At 42.3% G+C, this 25,885-nt stretch overlaps 1 protein-coding gene across 5 annotated transcripts in view; it reads left to right on the forward strand.

The window, feature by feature from the left end:
- Positions 1 to 18,657, forward strand: part of LOC123745526 (slit guidance ligand) — a 918,311-nt gene extending 899,654 nt beyond the window's left edge. For 4 of the 5 annotated variants that reach the window (XM_069321856.1, XM_069321858.1, XM_069321857.1 and 1 more), the window contains 3 exons: positions 4,524 to 4,640; positions 4,898 to 6,420; positions 17,135 to 18,657. In XM_069321856.1, coding sequence (XP_069177957.1) covers positions 4,524 to 4,640; positions 4,898 to 5,130 — 350 coding nt within the window. In that variant the 3' untranslated portion in view covers positions 5,131 to 6,420; positions 17,135 to 18,657. The remainder of the gene's footprint in view (positions 1 to 4,523; positions 4,641 to 4,897; positions 6,421 to 17,134) is intronic. The other variant, XM_045726133.2, reaches the window with a different exon arrangement.
- Positions 18,658 to 25,885: the final 7,228 nt, after the last annotated feature.

The following is a 25,885-nucleotide window of genomic DNA, read 5'->3' on the forward strand; positions in this document are numbered from 1 at the left end:
GACGCTGACAGCTACCTGGGATACTTGCCATAAATATAACATTCAGGAGGCTAAAAGTGCAAGTCAGCAATGAATCACATTGCACACCCAAGGATGAAGAACCTCTGAATCCAAAGTGGAAAGGTTAGGGGTACAGAAAGACCCAGTGTCCAAAAACACCAAAATACATCTTAGAAAGTGGCAAGCGGCAAAATCTGACTCTAAATTAAGTAAGGAATCCATCACAACCCAACCAATAGAGAAATGAGGCAAGTCTTCCAAATGCAAGGGAACTGGATACTAAGGCCATTAATAAACTAATGAATGTGCCAGGTGTAAGAGCAGCAGTGTTGGCTACCAAAACCCACCAAATAGGTGATGAAAGAAGGTGTTTTATGCCATAGACAAGAAAGAATAACTTAATGCTAGTCAATTGCAGCCCTGGAGCCAGATTCATGAAGCAGTTATGCAAGCACTTATGTACCTGTACATCTTTTGTCATTCTTTGGCTGCTTTGTTTACAATTATTAAACAGTTAATGAGCTCCAAAGCACCAGGAGGCTGATTATAACAATAACAACAGTTGATTGGAAAGTTTTCATGCTTGTAAATCTATATAAATAAAAATGTAAATGTTCGTTTGTTCAAAATTGCTAATCTCCAAAAGTTCTTCACCGATTGCTTTGAAAATTTCACGCAACGTTCCATTCGCATCTGAGCAAGTTTTTATATACATAATATATAGATGTCACGTCCGTGAAGGAAAAAAAATGCTTCTCGGAGGGGAACCCCTTCAGCTCCCTGGAGCTTATTGGGCTGATGTATGTTATATTATACCAGGACATTAGCTATGGAGTTCAGACTCATTAGCTATGGAGTTCAGACTTACCAAGGACCAGCGCCAGAACTTACCCCGGCCCCTTCAGAGAGGTTTCGGGGAGTAATGGCCCCTGGAAAACCCCCATTGTGGTTGGTGGTTTTCCTTATCTGCCATCGACTGGGGTTAGGCACCCAGAAAGGTAGGCATAACAAAACAAACCCTACATGGTAAAAACTAAAACAAAAAAAAACAAACAGAGAGGTAGAAACTCCCTACAATCCAAAGGAAACAAGCAAACAAGCCAACATCACACTTTACTGCTGCACCACTCATCCACACAGCCCTCCCCTCCCTGAGAGGGGGAGTGGGGGGGCCCGGACCTCACCGTGCCGGCTGCCTAATACATCAGTTCAAAAGCTAATGTCAATCGGGACAGACGCTTCTCTGGCCTCAGTTTCCTAGACGGTGTTTGCCTTCGTGGCGTTCACTGCCGTGTGTTGTGTTGTGCGGTGGCTAGGTGTTCCTCATCAGTATCAGGGCTGCATGCGCTTAGGGGTGTCCTTCCTTAAGCGCCCTGTGAGTATTGCCCCTGCGTGACAGAGTTATCTTCCCTGGGGCGTTTGGGAACCATTCCCATAGAGGTTCTTGCTGCTTGGCATTTGCCTCATCCTTGGGGCCAGCTGGGGCTTGGGGCCCTTGTTTAGCCTTGGGTAGGGACTGGTATTGTGCTGGTTAGGGCGTCAAAGTGTTGCGCGACCTGCCACCTAAGCGGCGACCGGTTCCTGTTGCCTCTGGGGATGGTGTACTTTTGCGGGGTTTTTCTTTTGTTTTTATTTTCTTTGCCTGGTGGGGTCTGCCTAGTGTGGCTATAGTTCCACTGGTAGTGTTTGGTGGCCCTCTGCTAGGCTCCCGTGATTGTACACATCGCAGGGGGTTTCAGTGTTGCATCCCCCCTTGTTAGCTTGGGTGTTAACCGGTTAGCAAAATCTTGCCCAGGCTTCCCATAGCAGTCAGTCTACGGGCCCTGGAAAACCCTGTCGGGGCTCGGTGGACCATTGGTTGCGTCTTCCGGGTTCCATCCCATCTTGTGCGGGCTTGTTGGTTGCTGTGCCCTTGTCTCAGGGTGACAGTTGCCACTTTTACCTCCGTCATGCTGCCTGTTGGGCCATTGGCACCTTGTCCCGGAGTCTTGCGAGAGGTGTTCTCTGCTTGTTCTTCAGTACTCTTCTGATGTCCTTAGCATCAGCTGAAGAACTGAAGTGTGGATCGCCGGCGCGGTTGGTCTGGGGCTCCCCCTTCCCCCTCCCGTGGAGGGGGGGGGGGCTGCACAGACAGCGGCGCGACGACGAATGACGTCATACTAGTTTGCTCGTTTTTGTTTGGGGAGTTCTATCCACTAGTTCAGCGTTTGGTTGCAATTTTCACCAGAATAGGGGTTTGTTTTGGGACACCTACCTTTCTGGGTGCCTAACCTGGTCGATGGCAGACATAGAATGCTTCCAACCACACGGGGGTTTCTATAGGCCATTGCTCCCCTTGCCTCTCTGAGGGGGCCAGGTTCTGGCTCGTGGTCCCCGGTAGGCCCATAAGAACTCTGTACACATGACTGATGCAAAAGTCTGACATTAGCACATCAGCCGGGTAAGCTCTGGGGAGCCGTAGGGACTCCCCCCAGAAAAATTCTTCTACTTAACCACTACACTGTGCAGAGCGCCTGGAGGTGCTAGATCGGGGGTGCACAGAGCGCCTCAGGGTGCTCATAGGTATAGCGTAAGATTCAAAACTCCTGCAGCTTCATCAGCTTCCTCAGGACTAGTAAACGGACGTCATTTAAAAAAAAATCGTGGGCAACATTACCAGGTGTGAGAGCCTCAGTACTGAGTGAGCAACCAAGGCTGGCATGGCAGCATGAGCTAACAGCACTGCTATTCAGTTTGTGACCACAGCATCGCCTAAAAATGTCAAAATATGCATGTATCTGGTATTATTTAGCCATGATAGTATGATAGAAGAGCCTGACTGTGATAAAGGCTGTGTACAATGTTCAGATATCAGTGAACACAATGCTGCTCAAGATGTTCACAGCACTAGCCACAGCACACTTACATTGTTTGGTCCATCTAAGAATCTTGAAACGATTTCTCATGTTCCTTTACAAAATGAACTTGTGGAAAATTATTCATTTACAGGATTTAGTAACCAGGATTCTGATAATAGCAGGATTGTGGTGATAATTAGCGATGTGCGTAGTATGGTGGGAGAAGGAATCTTGCTGAGGGAGAGAGGTAGCATTAGCTGGCTGGTGGTTTGCAGCCACGAAGAATGAGACTGCTGGTTTCTGAAAGGGTCCTTAGGTTGTTGACGCTTGGTTGTTTCGGCCAGGGGTGCATCACGTTTTGTGTCTGGTTGCGACTCTTTGCCGTTACAGTACTTATGAATAACGTGTGTGTGTATATAGTGTAAAAACAGCAAAAAGAGTATGTTGGTAGGAGCCATTTTGTGAGGGAGGTGTTGGTGAGGAAGTGAATGAGGCTGTCATCTGCTAGCTGCTGTGTCACTTGTCATGCAGTTTTTTGTGGCCACTATGCTGTTTGGATGCCATACCAGCCTAGTTGTACAGTTATGGTGAACAAAACATATAGGTACACTGTTTACATACACGTTGTATGTAAGTAATAAAATCAATAACAGTATGGTGGAAGGAGGAATGTTGGTGAGTGAGGTGTTGGAGGGAGGGAGGTGGCATCTGCTAGCTGCTGTGTCGCAGCGACTCTTGTTTTTTAACTCACCATACCAACTTAATAGTTCGTTATGGTGAACATTTATGTAGATAGGTATATACAATGTGTGTGTATATAGTATAACAGCAAAAACACTGTTTGATTGATCATAGAATATAATGTATACATGTCACATATGAGCCCCATAATTTTGAGCATAGCGATGTTTCACACATTGAATTTCATAAATATCACAATTTACACACTTTTGAATAATATTACAGCAAAAATTCAGAGAAGAAACGAATGAGAAACTTAAAAATAATTGTGAAAAATTATGTTTGCGGCAACTGCCGCCCCACAGGGTGGCGGGCTTGAATGACTCCAAGCACTCCATCGCTCAGCGCCCATAATTTGCTCAACTTCTCAGCTCCATCATGGCTACAGTATGTCACATACAATATTTTATTATAGTTTCCTGTGATCAGAGACTGCATTTTAACAATATTAGAAGAGAAATTTTTTTTTTTAAAGAATCTATTTTTGTCGCTCAGCGGGAATGTAATATTTTCAGGCCGCGCAGCATGGTGGTTAAAAGGAGAAATTTTGTTGGCCTATTCTGTAGTATAGTGGTCTACATTCTCAACTCACAATTCAATTAAGAATCCCAGGTGTGATCCCCAGGCAGGACAGAAATGGTTGGACATTGTTTTCACCTGATGCCTCTGTTCAACTAGTAGTAAATAGGTTCCCAGGAGCTAGGCAGCTGATTATGAGGTTCATCTTGGGAAAGGTCAATAATTTGACCTAGGAGGAATCTTGATACAAGTTTGAGTACAAGGTTCCTGTTATTGACACTGGTAATTATTATGAGCACTGGTATTATTATTATCATTATTATTATTATTAATTATTATAACCTTATTTTCTTCCATTTTACACTAATTCATTAAATATTGGTATGTTTTAGTAACCATGTTAAAATTAAATTCCTGTATTTGCAGACAATAATGCTTGTATAGCCAATCAATGTGAAAATGGCAGATGTCGGCCACGCCGGCGAAGTAGTGGTTACCGATGTCGGTGTAAAAGGGGCTGGAGTGGCAAATTCTGCAACCAGCGTAAGTATGATATGTCATTCTACTCTATTTAATGCAGTAATAATAGTAATACAGTATATTCTTCAGTAAAAAAATATACTTGAACATATATAATGTATTGTATTTTATTTTGTTAATTCCTGACATATGGATTTAGAGTCAGAAATAAATGGCAGCCACCTTTACTGATGAATTTTTAGTTTTATAAAAATTATGATTAGTATTGTACCATACATAAAAAACTTATCTGCAAATTACTAAAAATCTTCTTATTCCAGCTCCATCTTGTCGGAGAGAAAGAGAAAAGGCATATGTATTTGATTATGGCTGCCGTTCACGGTATCCTATAAAGCAGTTTACCTGTAATGGGAACTGTGGAAAAGACTGTTGCCAACCTAAACGATACCACAAGAAACGGGTAGCAATGATTTGTAATGATGGAACAAAATACGCAAAAGACGTCGATATCATACGCAAGTGTAGGTGCTCGCGAGATTGTGATGGCATGTAATATAGAAAATGAAGGATATTTACAAACTGATAAGTGTGCAGATGACCTATTTCAAGAAATCTTTGTAATGTTGAGAATCAACATGTATTCACAACAGAAATACATAGTATATCTTCAGTACTCACAGTGCGGGTAAATTATTAAATCATAAACATGAGTTTTTTGATAGCTATAGTTTGTGTGGAGGTAGAATGAAGTTACATGCTTATATTATAGCATTATTATTACATACTCGACCTCAAGCTTTATGTGCAGTGAAGAAATTTGTGTACATAGTCATACAGTGCTAACAGTTAAATCTAAAGTGATGTGTGAATTATGATTAGCTTTATATATATATAAATATATATATTCCAAGAATAGATATTATCTTGACACTTCCTGGGTTCTGTGACTTGAAAATGTAAGAATGTTTTGAGAAAACAGTATGGCGCAGATTCTTAACTGACAAAAGTATAGTGACTTTATTAATCATATTCTATGAATATCCTGATTCCAGGCAGAAAGAACATTTAACTAAAATGTGATTATCTCATTGACCAGACAAATTTACAACAAGTAGAACCTGCTACTACATACTGCTAGCCCAAGAAAACATTTTAGTGAATAGGGATCTCAATGAGGATGTGATGTAGCATGCTATTAGTGACAGCATCTGCTAACTTTACTGATATGCCCATAACAATGTGTGATGAGATGTCACTATTGCCATGTGTCACTATTGTGGATGTTGGACATTGAAGGGGCGGTGGTAACATGTGATGAAGTTATTTAATAAGCCGTGGTGGCCATCATGACTAAATTTCTTGCAAAACAATGTTACAAGCACTGATGGGGGCAGTGGAGAAGCTATACAGATCTCAAGAAGTGACAACCTAATTAAATACTGTGAAAGGGTGTTTAGTTAGTGTACTTGTGGTAACAGATCTTATATACTGTGAGGAAAGTAGTTTAGGTCTCAAATGCTGAATGTAATCTAAGCTCTCAAAATCAAATCCTCTCTTCCAAAGCTTTGAGAGAGTGCTTTATCCATGCCTGTTTGCACCTTCCTGAGGTTGGCAAACTAGGTACACTATAAAGGGTGCCATGATGCACAGAGCAGTGCTTGAGCTCAGTCTACAAGCATCGTCACCATCGCCTATAAGGTCTCTACTCAGGCCAAGAATGGAAAGCAGATGATCCCATTTACTGTTGTCAGAAGCTTCATCCATAGCCACTAGGCTGTAAAGAGGCCTAACATGTCACCCTCACAACCAGTGCTTCCTGGCTCAGCTAACATTCTGTCTGTTGGTATGTATTTATTAGCAGCCTTTCTATTGTAGTCATCTAAGTATTCTCAAAGTAAACATTTTCATTTACTCATCCACCAGTCTTCTGGCTGTACATCATTTTTTTTTTTCTGTGGGGAGCCCATACGGCTCCCCAGAGCTTACCAGGGTGATAAGTGTGTATTAGACCATGGCATCAGTCTATTGGAATTCTTGCCTACTGGGAACCACGAGCCAGAACCTGGCCCCTTCAGAGAGGCATGAGGAGCAATAGCCTATGGAAACCCACATGTATTTGAAAGCATTCCATGTCTGCCATTGATCAGGATCTAGCACCCAGAAAGGTAGATGTAACAAAACAAACCCCATATGGTAAAAATTGCTACCTAAAACTTAACTGAGAGGCAGAACTCTCAAACTAAAACAAGCAAACATCACTAACGCCATTGTGCCGATTGTCTGCAGACTGTGCTTGCTCTCTTCTTGGAATCAGCTTGGGCACTTGCTCTTAGGTTTCGGCACTCTTTGGTACATTGCTGTTTGCAGAGTCTGCTGTCACACAGTTTCTGTAGGCAGCTTCGTCTAGTTGTAATCCCATGTTGGACTTGTTGGTTCTCCAGGGTTGCTGTGGTGGGCCATCCTGGATGGGTCATGCCAGGGTTCAGGATTCCTTTAATCGTGGTAGGCCAGTGGTGCCAGTTTCAGAGCCAGCGGCATCTGGTTGGCGCATTGGTCACTCTGCTGGCTGGTTTCGTAGGTCTCCCAGTTGATGGGGGGATGGGGAAAAGGCTGTTTGCTCACGCCTGGTCTCACGATTCATGGCCATTTCGGGTCGTCTCTTTTGGCCTGTGGTGGCGTTGGGTGGCTCCTTCTTCGGGGGTTCGGGGCTGGCGAGGCAGGCCTCATCCCCTGTGCTTTGTCGGGTCATCTTGGAGTGGGTGCACTTGGGCGTGGTCGAAACAACCACATCTCTCTGGTGGATTTCCAGCCTGTTTCCAGACCTGAAATGGGACTGTGCGGATCTAAGGTTCATTCAGGACTTGTCCTGTCTGAACCCCTGGATCTTTGGCCCCTCTTTTCGGATGACTACTCTGTCCCAGGTCCAGCTTCTCTTGGAGCCGGATGCTTGGATGGTGTCTCTGGACCTCTGGGACACATATTGGCATGTCCTGATTCATCTGGGGTTCAGGGACTGATTTGGTTTTGTTGTGGGGTGACAAGCTTACCGCTTTCGTTGCCTTCCATTCGGCTTGAATCTGACACCTTGCGCTTTCACACGGCTTACCTGGGTTGTGATGAGCCACTTGTGTCTGCTAGGAGTTCAGGTTCTGGCCTACCTCGACAACTGCTGTAAGATCTCCCAGCCCAAACCAGTGGGCTGGGAGCCCACTGGTGTGGGCTCCCAGCTGTTCCACATGTCTGTTCGCCAGGGTGTTGGTTCTTTCCCAGCTTGCCGGGTTCGGGTTTTTGGTGAACTGGAGGAAGTCCCATCTGGTTCCCTCTCAGGTTCGCACTTGGCTGGGTTTGTGTGGGACTCTCGGACCTCTTCCTTGTCATTACGTAACACCTCAGTAACGACTCCCCTCTGGAGTCGTTATTGAGGCTGTGGTCCCACTTTCGGCTGTTTCTGGGGGCTCCCAGGTCACTCGATGGTTGTCGCCAGCTTCCTCTTCAGGTTTTTCTGGGTTCAGTGTGGTGATGCCTATTCGAGCCCTCACTCAATGTGTTCACAGATGCGTCACCTCTTGGCTGGGTTTTGTGACCAGTGCTCACCAGGCCACCCAGGGTCGGTAGGGTCCGCCGTTTCGTCAGGCTCACAGCACGGTGCAGGAGTTTGCGGCGGTGTGGCTGTAGCTTTGGAGGATTCGAGTAGCTCGCGGATTGATGATCTGGCTCCATTTGGACTGCACCCCGGTGGTTCATTGCCTGAACCAAGGAGGTTCGTTGTGATCCTTGGCTCTTTGGGGCTGGTCTCTTTGAGTGACTCGTCTGCTGGATTCTCGGGGTTTGGCTCTCCGTGTAATTCATGTCTGGGGGGTGTCCAAAGTCCTGGCGGATGGCCTATCTCGATTCATTTCCCTCTCCACGGAATGGACGGTCAATGCCGACTCTTTTAATTGACTTTTCCAGATGTACAAGTGCCTATAGGTGGACCTCTTCGCGTCGGCATGGTCCCGACATCTCCTAATGTATGTGGCCTCCGGTCCTACTGTTGCTTCGTGTTCTGGCTTGGTTGGAGACTTACCAGGAAACCAGTGAAGAGCAGGGGTGCCATAGGCACAATCATAGAACACTGTATAAACATCAGAGGTCCACGGTTGTTCAACACCCTCCCAGCAAGCATAAGAAATATTGCCGGAACAACTGTGGACATTTTCAAGAGGAAACTAGATTTATTCCTCCAAGGAGTGCCGGACCAACCGGGCTGTGGTGGGTATGTGGGCCTACGGGCCACTCCAAGCAACAGCCCAGTGGACCAAACTCTCACAAGTCAAGCCTGGCCTCAGGCCAGGCTTGGGGAGTAGAAGAACTCCCAGAACCCCATCAACCAGGTATCAACCAGGGGAGAGTAGTCCTGTTGACTCCTTGGTGGCCCAGCCTTGGTTTCAGGCGCTGCTTGCTCGGTGTCCAAACCCGTGAGGTTTCCTTTGACTTCGCCTCTTTGAGCAGATAGCACCAGTACAATATGTGGCTGGTTTGATCTTCTCCTTTACTCTTCACGTCTGGTCTTTCTCACGCGGCCCTGTAGGTGGACCTCTTCATGTTGGCGTAGTTCCGACATCTCCCAATGTATGTGGCGCCCTTCCCCGACTGTGAAGCAGTCGTGGTGGACGCCTGGATCATCACTTATATGGTGATCAGGTGGCTTCGTTGATGGTGTCCCAGCTGAGGGCTTCATCTCTGCAACAGTATGAAGTTTCCTGGCGTTCTTTCCACTATTTTCTCTTCGTAGGTTGTCTTCTGTTTCGGATTGGGTTGGTTTGTCTTTTCTTGGCTTTTTTAGAACCGTCTTTTGATACCTATACTGTCGCCTCATATCATGCAGCGTTGGCAAAGCTGCTCTTGCTTGCATTCAGGGTGGATGTCACTTCTGCGCTGTTCTGGAAGTTTTCTTGTGCTTTGTTTCACCTGCACTACCTCTGCTGTCCTGGTCCTTGGACCGGTTGCTCTCTCTTCTTTCTGCGCCTTGGTTTGTGGTGGCCCCTTCGGTTCAGGATTGTTTTTCCAAGGCATTTTTCCTGTTGGCATTGACTTCTGGGGGTCAGGTTGGGGAGCTTCATGCTCTCCTCCGACGTAGAGGTTTCTGCTCTTTCAATCCCGGTGGTAGGTTTGTACGTTTGCAACCGTCTCCTTCTTTTCTGACAAAGAACAAGATGGCGGCTTTCCTGAGGAGTCCTTGGATCATTGATGCTTGGTTGATCAGGCAGGGGGTGCATCATGTCTTGTGTCCGGTTGCGGCTCTTCGCTGTTACCTGCACGCCACGGACTCTGTGGCCAGGGAGTGGCCTGGCAGACCCCTCACAGTGTTCAAGAGAGAACTGGATAAGCACCAGCCCATACTGCCCATACTGCTGGAGCCCATACTGCTCCAGGGAGCAGTATGGGCTCCTCGCAGAAAACCAGCATTGAATGTAATGAAATTCCATTTTCTGGGTGAACCGCGTAAGCTCCCTGGCACTCTCCCTCCCTCTGGTCGGCATTTTTTGGCGTTGTTTTTTATGCTCAGCCTCGGAACTGAATGCTGTAGCGGGGGGTCCCGGGCTCCCCCTCTCCCTCTCAAGGGATGGGGGGTGGGCTGCACGGATGATCGGCGTGATGGCGTTAGTGACGTTTTCTTGTTTTAGTTTGGGAGTTCTGCCTCACTGTTCAGTTTTAGGTAGCAATTTTTATCTGGTGAGGGTTTGTTTTGTTAGCACCTGGGTGCTAGACCTCGGTCGACGGCAGACATGGAATGCTTCCAAATACATGGGGGTTTCCATAGGCCATTGCTCCTCATGCTTTTCTGAGCGGGCCAGGTTCTGGCTCATGGTCCCTGGTAAGCAAGAACTCCAAACGACTGGTGCCACTGTCTAATACATACATATCAGCCCGGTAAGCTCCGGGTAGCCTCCGGGGCTCACCCAGAAAATAGCGTTTCATTACATTCAATGCTGGTTTTTTTCCAAGAGTGTTCACTTTTATTGTTTTGTAATTATTTTCATATAAATGTTGGCATGATACCAACGTAAAAGATGTTTTTCTGGAGGGGCTCAATGGTGACTTCTGGAACATAGTCACACTGAGGTAGTTCCATATCTGAGTCACATGACCCCAAAAAGACCATAATTAAATAGCCTACCAAGAGACCAGAACCTGATGCCTTCAGAGGCACAGGGAATTGATCATCCTCACCAAGGAAATATCCAGAAAGTAAGCAAAGCAAAACAGACAACTGCAAATTTCAGAGAAGAAAGAAATGGAGTAGCAAACAGACAACTTGTTTTTGTGGAGTCAGACAAATTTGCAATTGTCTGATTTCACAATCAATCCAAATAGTTATTTTGAACCCATCCTAGTTATAGCTGGCCACTACCAGGTGGCAGCACAACTGGAGGAGCTGATTTCAATAGCCTAGGAAGTTTTTTGGGGCAGGTGGATTGGAAAGTCTTGGGCATGAGGGGGTGGGCCAGTCTTGGAGCGGGACGTGAGCCCGGCGATGGGTGACGTAGGGGGGGGATTTTGATGTGGATTCGAGATATGGCTTGTTTGAGAATATTCTAAGCAGAGCACAGGAATGTAGTGTGCCATGCAAATTGAATAGATCGAATGTTAGTGACCCAACGTGGATAACAGGGGATTTGAGGAACCTTGTGGGTGGAGGGAGAGCGTGGTACGGGTGATTGGGAGTGGGGAAGTTGGTTTGAAACGTGAGTTCCTACAGCTGGTTGGGGTGTTCAAGGGGAGATGGGGAGAGCAAAGGGAAACTATGGAGTTTGCGTAGCGGGGCAGGCGAGGACAGGTCCTGGAGGATTTTTTTAGTTATATTGAACTGAGACTGGGGAGGGGATGGGTCCATTGGAAGCCGAGACAGGTCAAGTGGCGGATGGTGACGAGGAGATGAGTGGTATTTTTTATAAATATTTTGTATCTGTATTTACTAAGGAGGAATTTAACAATGTACCTTCAGCCGAGCAAGTCTGTATGGGTGGGGACGGGGACGAGCTGGCTGATTTGGAAGTTGCCTTTGAGGATGTAGTTAAGCAGGTGGTGGGACTGGGACTAAGCAGGTCCCCTGGGCCAGATGGGGTGTTTGCTGGGGTGCTTGGGGAGTGTAGGGAGGAGCTTTCCGAGCCACTGTCTACCATGTTTGGTAAATCGATGGAGTTAGGCGGAGTGCCGGAGTCATGGAGGGTGGCTGGTGTGGTGCCAGTTTTTGGGAGGGGAGATGGATCACTTGTGTCGGGCTGTCGGCCAGTTGGCTTGGCGTCTGTTGTGGGAGGGTTGCTTGAATCAATAGTTGCAGGTGCAGTTCATCTTCATCTTGAAAAACATAAATTGATGGGTGAGTCGCAGCATGGTTTTACAAATGGTCGTTCATGTTTGACGGGTTTGCTGTCTTTTTGTTCCAGCATGGTTGGGGCGGTTGGTGGTGGTGGGGATTGTGATGTTGTGTGCCTTGACTTTGGCAGAGCCTTTGGTGCAGTGCCGCATGAGAGACTGATTGGGGGGATAGGGGCTCATGGTATTGGGGGTGCTGTATTGGGTTGGATTGGGGCATGGCTGTTCCGGGGGAGGCAGAGAGTTGGTATGGGTGGGGTTGGGTCAGAGTGGGATGGTGTTGTTGGTGGAGTACCTCAGGGCTCTGTCCTGGGACCTCTGTTGTTTATAATATATATAAATGATTTAGATTCAGGTTTGAGTAACCACATTTGCAAATTTGCCGATGATACAAAAATCGGTAGCGAAATTAAGACAGAAGAAGACTCTCTATCACTTCAAGTTGATCTAAATAGGGTTTTGAAATGGTCAAAAGATTGTCAGATGCAGTTTAATGCTGATAAATGTAAAGTTTTGAGGCTAGGTAATGATGATAGAGTTACAAGATACGAGCTGGATGGTGTTGAAATTGCGAAGTTGAATTGCAAAAGGGATCTGGGAGTTATGATTAGTAAGAATTTAAAACCAAAGGATCAATGCATGAATGTTTGTAATAAGGCAAATAGTACACTGGGATTTATTAATCGAAGCGTTAGTAACAAGACACCTGCTGTGGTTCTTCAGCCATATCTTGCTCTGGTTAGGCCCCATTTAGATTATGCAGTTCAGTTTTGGTCGCCGTACTGTAGAATGGATATAAATTCACTTGAACGTGTCCAGCGTAGGATGACAAAGTTAATTCCCCAAATCAAAAATCTTTCATATGAAGAAAGATTAACAAAGCTTAAATTGCATTCACTGGAAAGGCGAAGAGTTAGGAGTGACATGATAGAGGTTTACAAGTGGATGAATGGACATAGCAAAGGGGATATTAATGGAGTATTAAAAGTATCAATACAAGACAGAACGCGAAACAATGGGTATAAATTGAACAAGTTTAGATTTAGGAAAGACTTGGGTAAATACTGGTTCGGTAACAGGGTTGATGATTTGTGGAACCAATTACCGTGAAACGTAGTGAAGGTAGGGTTCCTCGATTGTTTCAAGTGTGGGTTGGACATGTATATGAGTGGGATTGGGTGGTTATAAATAGGAGCTGCCTCGTATGGGCCAATAGGCCTTCTGCAGTTACCTTTGTTCTTATGTTCTTGTGTTCTTAACTGGAAACTGCTGGCTTCCATGTCGGCAATAGCCAGTCCTTCATCTGATGTCCATCTGTATGGGCAGCTTCTATTTGCATGTGTATTGTTTCAAGTTTAATGTTAGATTCATGTGCATTACACGCCTCACTTCTTGTGTGGACTTTAGAAACTGTTCATCTGTTGAATTATTTTGGAGTCCTGGTGGTCCTGCCTAATGTGTTCTGGTGCCATCCACTTTAGTTCTGGGAACATTGAGGCATATGATTCTGCCCCCATGGTGGAGGAAGGAGGAGGGGAGGGTAACCAGGCAGTTAAACTAGCATTTAGAGCCCTCTGTAATCTTCATTACTCACTTTTTCAGATGGAAAATAGGTCCTTACTCATGCTGCTTATATTGCCTTACATTTACCCTTGACTTTTCCAAGTTACTAGCAACTTTTAGTGCAGTGGGTTTGAGTCCCTGGCAGGGCAAAACGTTTAGGCATGTTTTCTTACACCTGATGCTTCCATTTATATTGCAGTGAATAAGTAATGGGTACTTTAAATTGAATTGTTTTGAATTGCATCCTGGGGAACTGTTTTGAATTGCATCCTTGGGAACAGTCAATCATTGCCTTAGAAAGACATCGATAAGTCAGGGCTTCCTGTCCATGACAATGAGAAATCTTCACATGTTTAATTATGTGTTTCTGGGGGGAGCCCCGTTGGCTCCCCGGAGCTATCCAGGCTGAATGGATATGTATAACTTTCTGGCATCAGTCAAAGTGCTAGGAGTTCTTGCCAACCGGGGACCACGAGCCAGAACCTGGCCCCCTCAGAGAGGCATGAGGAGCAATGGCCTATAGAAACCCCCCTTGTGGTTGGGAGCATTCTATGTCTGCCATCGACCGGGATAGGCACCCAGAAAGGTAGGCGCCCCAAAGCAAATCCCTATTCTGGTAAAAATATTGCTACCGAAAGCCGAACGAATGGACAGAACTCCCCAAACAAAACTATCAAACTAGCATGACATCATCACGTCGCCACGCCACCGTCTGCGCAACCGCCTCACTCCCTGGGAGGGGGAAGGGGGAGCCCCAGATCCTCCATGCCGGCGATCCAACTGGTAGTTCTTGGCTGATGGAATTACTGGCTGGTCGAGTGCCTCTGGCTTCGGTTTTTGTTTCAGTTCTGTGCCTTGTGGTGTAGACTGTCTCTACTGGTGGGGTGTGAGCCAGGAGTAAGATTCCACAGTACTCGGGCTTCATGTGCCTAGGGCTATCTTCCCTAGGTGCCCTGTAAGTACTGCCCTTGGGGCTTGGGGCCACCTTCCACAAGTCACCTTGGGTTTTTCGTCCGCTGTGTCCTTTACTGCTCGGTTCTGAGCCGCCCTTGGAGTCGGCTGGGGTTTTGTTTCCCTGGTTTGTCTCTGGGTAGGTGGTAGTTTTCGTCACTGGTAGGGGCACGGGGTACTGCACAGCTAGTTTTCACCAATAACAGCGGCCGGCTCTGTTCCGCCTGCGTACGTTGTACTCTTGCGGGGTTTTTCTTTTGTTTTTGTTTTTGCCTGGTTGGGGGGTCTGCCTTATGGTCCCCCGTTCCTGTTCTAGGTGATTTTCTTTCGATTTCTTCTGTTGGTGGTACTCCCCGCTTGGCCCCCGTGAGTGGACACGTCCCGGGGGTTCAGCTTTAGCAGTTTGTTGGTAGATTTGGGCGCCGGTTCGCGGTACCCTGCCTGGGCTTTCCTTAGCATGTACTAACGGCTAAGAGCCCTGGGAAACCCCACGGGGGGCTCCATGGTCCTATAGGTGTGTCTCCGGAGTCCCTCTCATGTCCTGCGAGTTTGACGGTTGCTCTGTCCCCTTGTCTCAGGGTGACACTCACCGGTTGTGCCTCTGCCATGCTGCCTGTCATGGAAGATAAACAAAACGCTTATGTAATTTATACAGATTTTGCAAAAGCCTTCAATAAATGTCACCATGGTGTTATTGCACATAGAATGCGTTCAAAAAGAATTACTGGAAAAATAGGCAGATGGATCTACAATTTCCTGAATAACAGAACCCAATGTTTAATAGTCAACAAAATCAAATCCGGTCCATCAACATTGAAGAGCTCAGTTCCCCAGGGTACTGTGCTTGCTCCAGTACTTTTTCTCATCCTCATATTGGACACAGACAAGGATACAACCTATAGTACTGTATCATCCTTTGCAGATGACACTAGGATTTTGATGAGAATTGACAACATAAAGGACACGGCAAACCTCCAATCAGATGTAAATCAGGTCTTTCTATGGGCTACAGAAAATAATATGGTGTTTAACAAGGATAAGTTTCAGCTCATGCATTACGAAAAAAATGAAAGTATAAAAATGGAAAAGACATACAAAAACGCAGTCAAATCATAACATAGAACGAGAAGGCAATGTAAAGGATTTGGGTGTACTCATGTTGGAAGACCTTACATTTAAAGAACACAATAAAGTAGCCATCACAACTGCAAGAAAATGACAGGTTGGGTAACAAGAACCTTTCACACTAGAGATGCTATACCGATGATGATACTTTTCAAGACGCTAGTGCTCTTTAGAGTGGAATACTGTTGCACAATGACAGCCCCTTTCAAAGCTGGAGAAATTGCTGACCTGGAGAGTGTGCAGAGATCCTTTACTGCTAGAATCCACTCGGTAAAACATCTAAACTTTTGGGACCGACTAAAGAGCCTAAATCTGTATTCTCTTGAGCGCAGGCAGGAGAGATGCATAATAATTTACATATAGAAAATAGTAGAGGGTCTGGTTCGAAACCTGCACACAGAAATAACATCAGTAGACCAGAAGGCATGCCAGGATGTGCAGAATACCCCCATTGAAGAGCAGAGGTGCAATAGGTACTCTGAAAGAGAACTCTTATCAACATCAGAGGCCCGAGACTGTTCAACACGTTTCCACTTCACATACGAGGCATAACTGGTCAACCCCTCACAGTGTTCAAGAGAGAACTTGACAAACACCTCCAAAGAATACTTGATCAATCAGGCTGTGACTCATATGTCAGGCTGCGAGCAGGCGCGTCCAACAGCCTGGTTGACCAGTCCAGCAACGAGGAGGCCTGGTCAACGACCGGGCCGCGGGGTCACTGAGCCCCGAAATCACTTCAAGGTAACCTCAAGGTAAGGTATCCTGAGTTACTTTATAATTTATTGAAAGACTTTAGTTTTGTTTTATTAGTTTTATAAAATTGTAATATCAATATAGCTATAGGTTAAGTACTAATTGTAATTAAAAAGCAGTAAGTGCTATTTACATGCTTGTCCTCCTACACTCCCAAAGATTAGGTTAGGTCGTGGTTTTCTATATAGCTTTTCAGGTAAACTCTAATATTCACAATATTTTGGTGCATTGCTGGCAATTAAGTGTATTTATGTACTATGCCAATAGTCGGGATTGTACTCATTACATTTATTATTAAAACGTACTGTCTATTCAGAGGATGGGCTGAAACCACTACCCCACACAACACCAACGATAACAAACATTTAAACAAGTACCCCACACAACACCAAAGATGACGAACATTTAAACAACTACCCCACACAATACCAACGATGACGAACATTTAAACCACTGTTACATACAACAACGATGACAAACTGTTTTCTATTATTAATGTTAATTTGTAAGTGTGCATTTTATTTTTATTTGGAAATACATTTTAAGATAATTTTTATTCCACAGCCTCTTGGTTATGGCCACATGTACATAATTTAAAGTGTAAATTAGTTGTGTATTTAGAAGGAAAATACTGTAGGTAAAAGACAAATTTCTAAAATTTTTATATTTAACAAGGTAAGAAAGTGGGGGGTTTAAAAAGAGGGTAAACCGGCTATTACAAATACTCAACTCCACAACTGTCTATAACATAGTCTACATTGCTTATGTATATCAACATACCATAATAATTGTTTTCATTCCAGGTACTTGATCAAGATCGTGTATTGATCATCGTCCAGTATTGGTGTCACAAGTTCCGTGTCGTTCTCCTAACTGTGTTTTGTAGTAGCTTCTCCAAAGTGACCACAACAAAGTACTTCCCTCCATAATGCCTGTAATTAATTTCTATGTAAAATAAGTAACTGCGATAAATAGCTTTTCAAGATCTATTTAAAAATATTAATCTGTATCTTAATGGACCTGCAACTTTTATGTCAGGTATTCATTCTTAAAAAAAAAATAGTAATATACTTGTTTATATGGCTTAATTGATTTAGAATCATAACACAGATCAAGCCAAGTTTATAATGGGAAGATTATAATGTTATCTCCGTATTTGTTATACAGCATAATTACATATGTATTTTATGTTAAAAAAACATAAATAAGTCAAATCTAGATTCTATTCTATATCAAAATCAGAATTTTCAAATCATGCAAAAAGATAATTAGAATAAAAATATAAACTGAACAAAACATTAATATATCAAAATGTTTAGAGGTCACTACATTTTATGAAGTCTGTTGTAGTTGATACAACAATAATTAATTTGAAGAATTAACATTATGCAGAAAAGACTAATATCTTTGCAAAATATATTAACAATAAATATTTAATTGAAGATGTTACATATCCTGCCCTGACTATTATTCCTAAACTATAGAAGACTCATGACATGAATGTCTAAGAAACACTGTTGCAGTTACCGTATTAAGAAACAAAACACCCAAACCAAGAACTACAACAGTGCTAACCTCAAGGCACCAACATGGAACCAACAACTGCAGAAAGTATGAATATAGTCATTATACCTCAACATTTGCCAAAAATGCAATCGAGGATATGGAGAAAATCTATATTTGCAATAATCGATAATATATGACTGAAATGTGTAGAGTGCAGCTCCTCTATGAGTTACATTCTCAAAAAGCTCCTTTAAATTCTATTTTAATTTATTAAATATTTTACTTTATTCAACTTTGATTTATGTTTTTATGCTGTTTTTATTCTGTGCATACTGAGATACCTCTATTTTTTATCTGTATAAAATGTTTACTTACTTTATGCTGCAGATAGATGGCAACCATTTTGGTTCAATCAACACCTAGGTGTATTGAACATTGCTGTTGGGATAATAATGCAAGACTAACTGATAGTCATTTAAATGTTGGATGGTATACTTTGTGTCACCATATTTAAAACTGTGTTTAGAAAGGCTAAAATTGGTTTCATTGTACATATTTGTACACAGAAACAGGTACATCCTTTGTATTATATCTCTTGTCAGTTTAAACTAATTAAATTGTAACATTACATGACATTTAAACTGATATTCATAATTTATTACATGTTTGTACAGATATTTAATATTAGTTTTGTTATGAATCTCCTTGGAAAATACCTTATTATAATATAAAATTTCGTTTATTTAAAATGTCAATATCATATATTTTTATGTGACAACTTAATATAAAACAGAAGCAAACTAATAAAACTGGAAAATAATACTGTATTCAATGACACTTTCTTATGATTGGCTGGAAACCCTAATATCAGTACTATATTACAAAGCTGCATCTAACAATGTAATTGCATAATGACAAGATTGCACACCAGAAATATGGTCAATAAAACCTGTTCTGCTCTTTAACTCTTAAACTGCACAATACATCATATGATGTGTTGAGTAACTTGCTATAAATTGCGCATCACATCATATGATGTATTGGAGTACTACGCAAGATTTAAATGGCCGCGGATACACGGGTTCACCTCACTTTATCAGGGCTCTTGTAAACAGACCCAATTTAAAAAAAAATCGTGGGCCAAATTTCCGGGTGTGAGGGCCTCGATATTGAGTGAGCCACCAAGCCTGATGCACGCAGCACGAGCTCACAGCACTGCTGTTCAGCTTGTGACCACAGCATCGCCTAAAAATGCCGTAATATATATGTTTATGCTATTATTTAGTGATGATAGTATTACAGAAGACCCCTGACTGTATTAAAAATGACCAGGATTCTGATAATAGCAGAATTGTTGTGATAATTAGCACTGTAGTGGGAGGAGTAATCTTGGTGGGGAGGGAGGTAGCATTGTCTGCTGACTGTGTGACCACCTTTTACTGTCTGGACTCACTATACCAGCTTAGTTAATAAATATAATAATAAATAAATGTTTATTCAGGTAAGGTACATACATACAAGAGATTTTACAAAAATTGATAGATTTATAGATAGAGCTAGTACATACAATGCCTAAAGCCACTATTACGCAAAGCGTTTCGGGCAGGAAAAACATTAAAGACTAAAACTTAATACTAATTGAGTTTAAAGTATAAAATGTGTTGAGAACAAATAAAAATAAGGGGGGAACATGGCTGAAAAAGCAGCACAAATACAATTAGGTCGACAAACATCGTTGTTTAAAAAAACAGACATGGGTTGACAATAGAGGGGTAAGGTAGGTTACAGGGAATTTATTAGGTTGTGCTTCGTTTTTATCTTAAACTGGTTGAGAGAGGTACAGTCTTTAACATGATTGGGAAGGTCATTCCACATTCTGGGTCCCTTGATTTGTAGAGCATTTCTAGTTTGATTAAGTCGTACTCTTGGAATATCAAAACTGTATTTGTTTCTGGTGTGGTGCTCATGGGTTCTGTTACAACCTTCAATGAAGCTTTTGAGGTCAGGATTGGCATTACAGTTCAGCATTTTATATATGTATAATACACATGAGAGAATGTGCAGTGACTTAATATCTAACATATTCAGAGATTTGAGCAGGGGTACCGAGTGATGTCTGGGGCCAGAGTTGGATATTGTCCTAATAGCAGCTTTCTGTTGAGTAATTAGAGGATGTAAATGATTTTGGGTAGTAGAACCTCAAGCACAAATACCATAGTTGAGATATGGATAGATGAGGGAGTAATAGAGTGTCACCAGGGCAGGGCGGGGTACATAATATCTGATCTTAGAAAGAATGCCAACAGTTTTTGAAACTTTTTTTTATATATTTAGAATGTGTCCCTGGAAATTCAGCTTGTGGTCAATGAGAATGCCAAGGAATGTGCCATCTATTTTGTTACAAATTTGGGTATTGTTTATGCTGAGATTTATTTGATTAGAGGATTTATTGCCAAACAGAATATAGAAAGTTTTGTCAATGTTAAGGGTGAGTTTGTTGGCAGTTAGCTAAAGATGGACTTTATTTAGCTCAGTATTTACTGTGGCATTTACAGCAAGGGGGTCAGGACTGGAGTAAATGAAGGGTGTGTCGTAAGCAAATAGAATTGGTTTGAGGTGTTGGGAGGCATTTGGAAGGTCATTAATGTAGATGAGAAAGAGGAGAGAGCCAAGTATGCTGCCCTGAGGAACACTGATGTTGATGGGTAGGGTGGGAGAAATTGAATTATTCACAGAAACATACTGGAGCCTGTCAGTAAGGTAAGATTTGAGGTATTGCAGGGAGTGTCCTCTGACTCCATAATGATGTAATTTAAGAAGGTTTTGGTGGTTGACAGTGTCAAAAGCCTTATGCAGGTCCACAGGGAACTCATTTTTATCAAGAGCTGCATGAATCAAGTTAATCATACTAATAAGTGCATCGTTAGTGCTTTTTTTGGATCTGAAGCCATATTGAAAAGAGCTAAGTATATTGTGTTTGGCTAGATAAGAGTAAAGCTGCTTGTAAATTAGATTTTCAAATATTTTTGACAAGTTATGCAGGATTGATATAGTTCTGTAGTTGTTAACATCTGTGAGATCACCACATTTGTGGACAGGGGTTACTCTCGCTTTTTTAGAATATCTGGAAAGGTTTGGAGTTCAAGTGACTTGTTGAAGAGCAATGCAATAGCAGGGGCTAAAGATCTGGAGGCTTTTTTGTAAATTAAAGTTAGTATCTCCTCAAGGGCACTAGCCTTGGTTTTAAGGGAAAGGATTATCTCATTAACGTCACTGGAATTAGTAGGCTTTAGGTACAGAGACTGGATAGTTACCTGTAAGATAGTCCTTAACATCAGTACTGGAAGATGGAATATCATTTGCAAGGGATGACCCAATGGAAGAGAAGAACCTATTGAACTCAATAGCAGAATCAGAAGCTGAATGCTGACCATCGTTATTGGACAGGAGTGTTGGTTTGTTATTTAAAATCTTCTCTGATCCCAATATTTGTGAAATTGTGCTCCAAGTTTTTTTAATGTTGCTCTTTATTTGGGTAAATTTATCTTTGTAGTATTTAGTTTTGGCTCGTCTAATTATTTTAGATAGCAATAATGAGTAATTCTTTGAGAATTCTTTGGAGAAGGTTCCTAACCTATACTTCTTCTCAAGGTCATGTGTTTTATTAATGTATTTAATAAAAAATCGTTGTTCGCTATGGTGAACAAAACATGCAGATACTTATATATAACGTCTGTATATAGTGAATAAAAGCAAAAATAGTATTGTGTGAGGAGAATGGTGGCGAGTCAGGTGAGATGAGGGAGGGAGGAAGTGGCAGCCAGTGGCGAGCTGCCACTGCCACTGCTACTAAGCATACGAACTTAGTTGTTCGTTATGGTGAACACGAATGTAGATACTTGTATATAACATCTATATATAGTGAATAAAAGCAAAACCAGTATGGTGGGAGGAGAATATGGGCGAGTGAGGTGTTGAGGGAGTGAGGGCTGGCTGGTGTGTGGGGGGTCACTCCTCGTTGCTTTTTGACTCATAATACCAACTTAGTAGTTCGGTATGGTGAACAAAACATGTAGATACTTATATATAACCTGTGTATATAGTGTAATAACCGACAAAGTATTTGTTCACTGTTTGATGAACATCATAATTGAATCAATATGCACACCATAATTTTGAGTACAGCGATGATTCACACATTTTATTATATAAATACATCACACTACACACTATTGAATAATATTACAGCAAAAAACTACGAAAAATAAATCAGAGACATTAAAATAAGTAGGTAATTATCTCTTTGTGACCACTGCTGCCTGATAACTGGGGAGGAACAGACCGCATGGGACGCACACTGAGTCAGCGCCTGTTTTTTGCCAGAATTCCCCGCCCTATAGTGGGCAATATATGCCACTTATGATTTTATTATTATTTTTCCCATTATCAGAGAACACAAATTAACAGGTTTAGAAGAAAAAATATTTTTTTTTTTTTTTGGTATGCATCTGTGGGGTGACAAATGCTAATTAACCCTGAGCAACACAAGGGTTAACCACTGTGCTGCGCCGGCCGAGAAAACATGTTTGCTCGAAAATGTGCCAGCTGACATATGATGATGATAGTATTTCACAAGAATCGAAAAATCTCATGTGTACAAGGGGGCACACATTTCCTTCCTCAGACCTCAAATAACCAGCCCCAATCTTGAAAAAACTTTAAGTCCCTCACTTTTCTTTCATGGGATTAGTAATTTGTTCTAGGTTACTTAGGCCTAAGAAATGATCCTAAGACTATGGCTTTAGAAAGGCATATGTGCCCTATGCCCTTTATGTGGGGCAGCCATACTATGAGCCACTGAAAGTTTAACAGCAGCAAGTGAGTGATTACCATTATATATTTCAGGCAAAATGTGTGCTATGTCCAATTATAAGATTTAGGCTTGTGTGTATACATATATATATATATATATATATATATATATATATATATATATATATATATATATATATATATATATATATATATATATATATATATATATATATATATATATATATATATATATTTATATATATATATATATATATATATATTTATATATATATATATGAATATGAATACATATAAATATGAAACTCACTAAACACTGCGTATCTAATCTACCCAACAATGTAACATAATCGTATATTATATATACGTTACAGCTGCATACTCCAGGATTGGTCTGACATACGTGGTATACAAGGTTCTGAATGATTCCTTACACAAGTTTCTAAAAGCCATTCTTATGTTGGCCAACCTAGCCGCTGATGTTATCCTCTTGATGTGGGCTTCGGGGGGACAAGACTGGCATGATATCAACCCCCAGGTCTTTCTCTCTGATTATAGAGGACTGTCACCTCCCAAAAGATACCTTGTATATGGCCTCCTGCTCCCTACACCTATCTTCATTACATTACATTTGCTCAGGTTAAACTCTTAGCAACCATTTGTTGGACCATTCCTTCAGTTTGTCCAGGTCTTTTTGAAGCCTTATGCTGTCCTCCTCTGTCTTAATCCTTCTCATAATTTTGGCATCATCAGCAAACATTGAAAGGAATGAGTCTATACCCTCTGGGAGATCATTTACGTATATAAAAAACAAGATAGGTCTGAGTACAGAAACCTGTGGGAACCCAACTGGTGACTTCAAGCCAATCTGAGGTCTTATCCCCTCACACCTCATAATTGGTTCAGTTCCTGAACCCCTGAAACCCCCTGTTCCTGAATCCTGAATGTGCCTCAGTAACCCTTTTCACCACCACCCATGGGATGGGTATGGGGAGCATAACAAAGAAAGAAATTGAATTGAATTCATCCCTCACAGTAACTCTCTGCTTCTTATTGCTTAGGTAATCCCTTATCCACTGGAGAACCCTACCAGTTACTCTCGCCATCTTCTTTCATTCCCATTTCCTAATGTCCTTTCACCAGTACCTCTCAATCTTCTTTCATTCCCATTTCCTAACTTTTGTTTTCACCTGTACCTTTCCATCTTCTTTCATTCCCATTTCCTAACTTTTCCTTTCACCTGTACCTCTCCATCTTCTTTCACTCCCATTTCCTAACTTCCTTTCACCAGTACCTCTCCATCTTCTTTCATTCCCATTTTCTAACTTTTCTTTTCACCTGTACATCTCCATCTTCTTTCATTCCCATTTCCTAGCTTTTCTTTTCACCTGTACCTCTCCATCTTCTTTCATTCCCATTTCCCAACTTCTCCCTGCACCTGTACCTCTCCATCTTCTTTCATTCCCATTTTCTAACTTTTCTTTTCAGCTGAACCTCTCCATCTTCTTTCCCATTTCCCAACTTTTCTTTTCAACAGTACCTCTCCATCTTCATTCCCATTTCCCAACTTTTATTTTCAGCTGAACCTCTCCATCTTCTTTCTTTCCCATTTCCTAACTTTTCCTTTCACCTGTACCTCTCCATCTTCTTTCCCATTTCCTAACTTTTCTTTTCACCAGTACCTCTCCATCTTCTTTCATTCCCATTTCCTAACTTTTCTTTTCAACAGTACCTCTCCATCTTCTTTCATTCCCATTTCCTAACTTTTCTTTTCACCTGTACCTCTCCATCTTCTTTCATTCCCATTTCCCAACTTTTCTTTTCAGCTGAACCTCTCCATCTTCTTTCATTCCCATTTCCCAACTTTTCTTTTCGCCAGTACCTCTCCATCTTCTTTCCCATTTCCTAACTTTTCTTTTTGCCAGTACCTCTCCATCTTCTTTCATTCCCATTTCCCAACTTTTCCCTGCACCTGTACCTCTCCATCTTCTTTCCCATTTCCTAACTTTTCTTTTCACCTGTACCTCTCCATCTTCTTTCCCATTTCCTAACTTTTCTTTTCAACAGTACCTCTCCATCTTCTTTCCCATTTCCTAACTTTTCTTTTCACCTGTACCTCTCCATTTTCTTTCATTCCCATTTCCCAACTTTTCCCTGCACCTGTACCTCTCCATCTTCTTTCCCATTTCCTAACTTTTCTTTTCAGCTGAACCTCTCCATCTTCTTTCATTCCCATTTCCCAACTTTTCTTTTCAGCTGAACCTCTCCATCTTCTTTCATTCCCATTTCCCAACTTTTCCCTGCACCTGTACCTCTCCATCTTCTTTCATTCCCATTTCCCAACTTTTCCCTGCACTGTACCTCTCCATCTTCTTTCCCATTTCCTAACTTTTCTTTTCACCTGTACCTCTCCATCTTCTTTCATTCCCATTTCCCAACTTTTCTTTTCAGCTGAACCTCTCCATCTTCATTCCCATTTTCCAACTTTTCTTTTCAGCTGAACCTCTCCATCTTCTTTCATTCCCATTTCCTAACTTTTCCTTTCACCTGTACCTCTCCACCTTCTTTCCCATTTCCTAACTTTTCTTTTCACCAGTACCTCTCCATCTTCTTTCATTCCCATTTCCTAACTTTTCTTTTCAGCTGAACCTCTCCATCTTCTTTCATTCCCATTTCCCAACTTTTCTTTTCACCTATACCTCTCCATCTTCTTTCCCATTTCCTAACTTTTCTTTTCACCTGTACCTCTCCATCTTCTTTCCCATTTCCTAACTTTTCTTTTTGCCAGTACCTCTCCATCTTCTTTCCCATTTCCCAACTTTTCTTTTCACCTGTACCTCTCCATCTTCTTTCATTCCCATTTCCCAACTTTTCTTTTCAGCTGAACCTCTCCATCTTCTTTCCCATTTCCTAACTTTTTTTTTCGCCAGTACCTCTCCATCTTCTTTCATTCCCATTTCCCAACTTTTCTTTTCACCTGAACCTCTCCATCTTCATTCCCATTTCCCAACTTTTCTTTTCAGCTGAACCTCTCCATCTTCTTTCATTCCCATTTCCCAACTTTTCTTTTCAGCTGAACCTCTCCATCTTCTTTCCCATTTCCTAACTTTTCTTTTCAGCTGAACCTCTCCATCTTCTTTCCCATTTCCTAACTTTTCTTTTCACCTGTACCTCTCCATCTTCTTTCCCATTTCCTAACTTTTCTTTTCGCCAGT

This window comes from Procambarus clarkii, chromosome 10 (assembly GCF_040958095.1).
Source record: "Procambarus clarkii isolate CNS0578487 chromosome 10, FALCON_Pclarkii_2.0, whole genome shotgun sequence".
Lineage (NCBI taxonomy): Eukaryota > Metazoa > Arthropoda > Malacostraca > Decapoda > Cambaridae > Procambarus > Procambarus clarkii.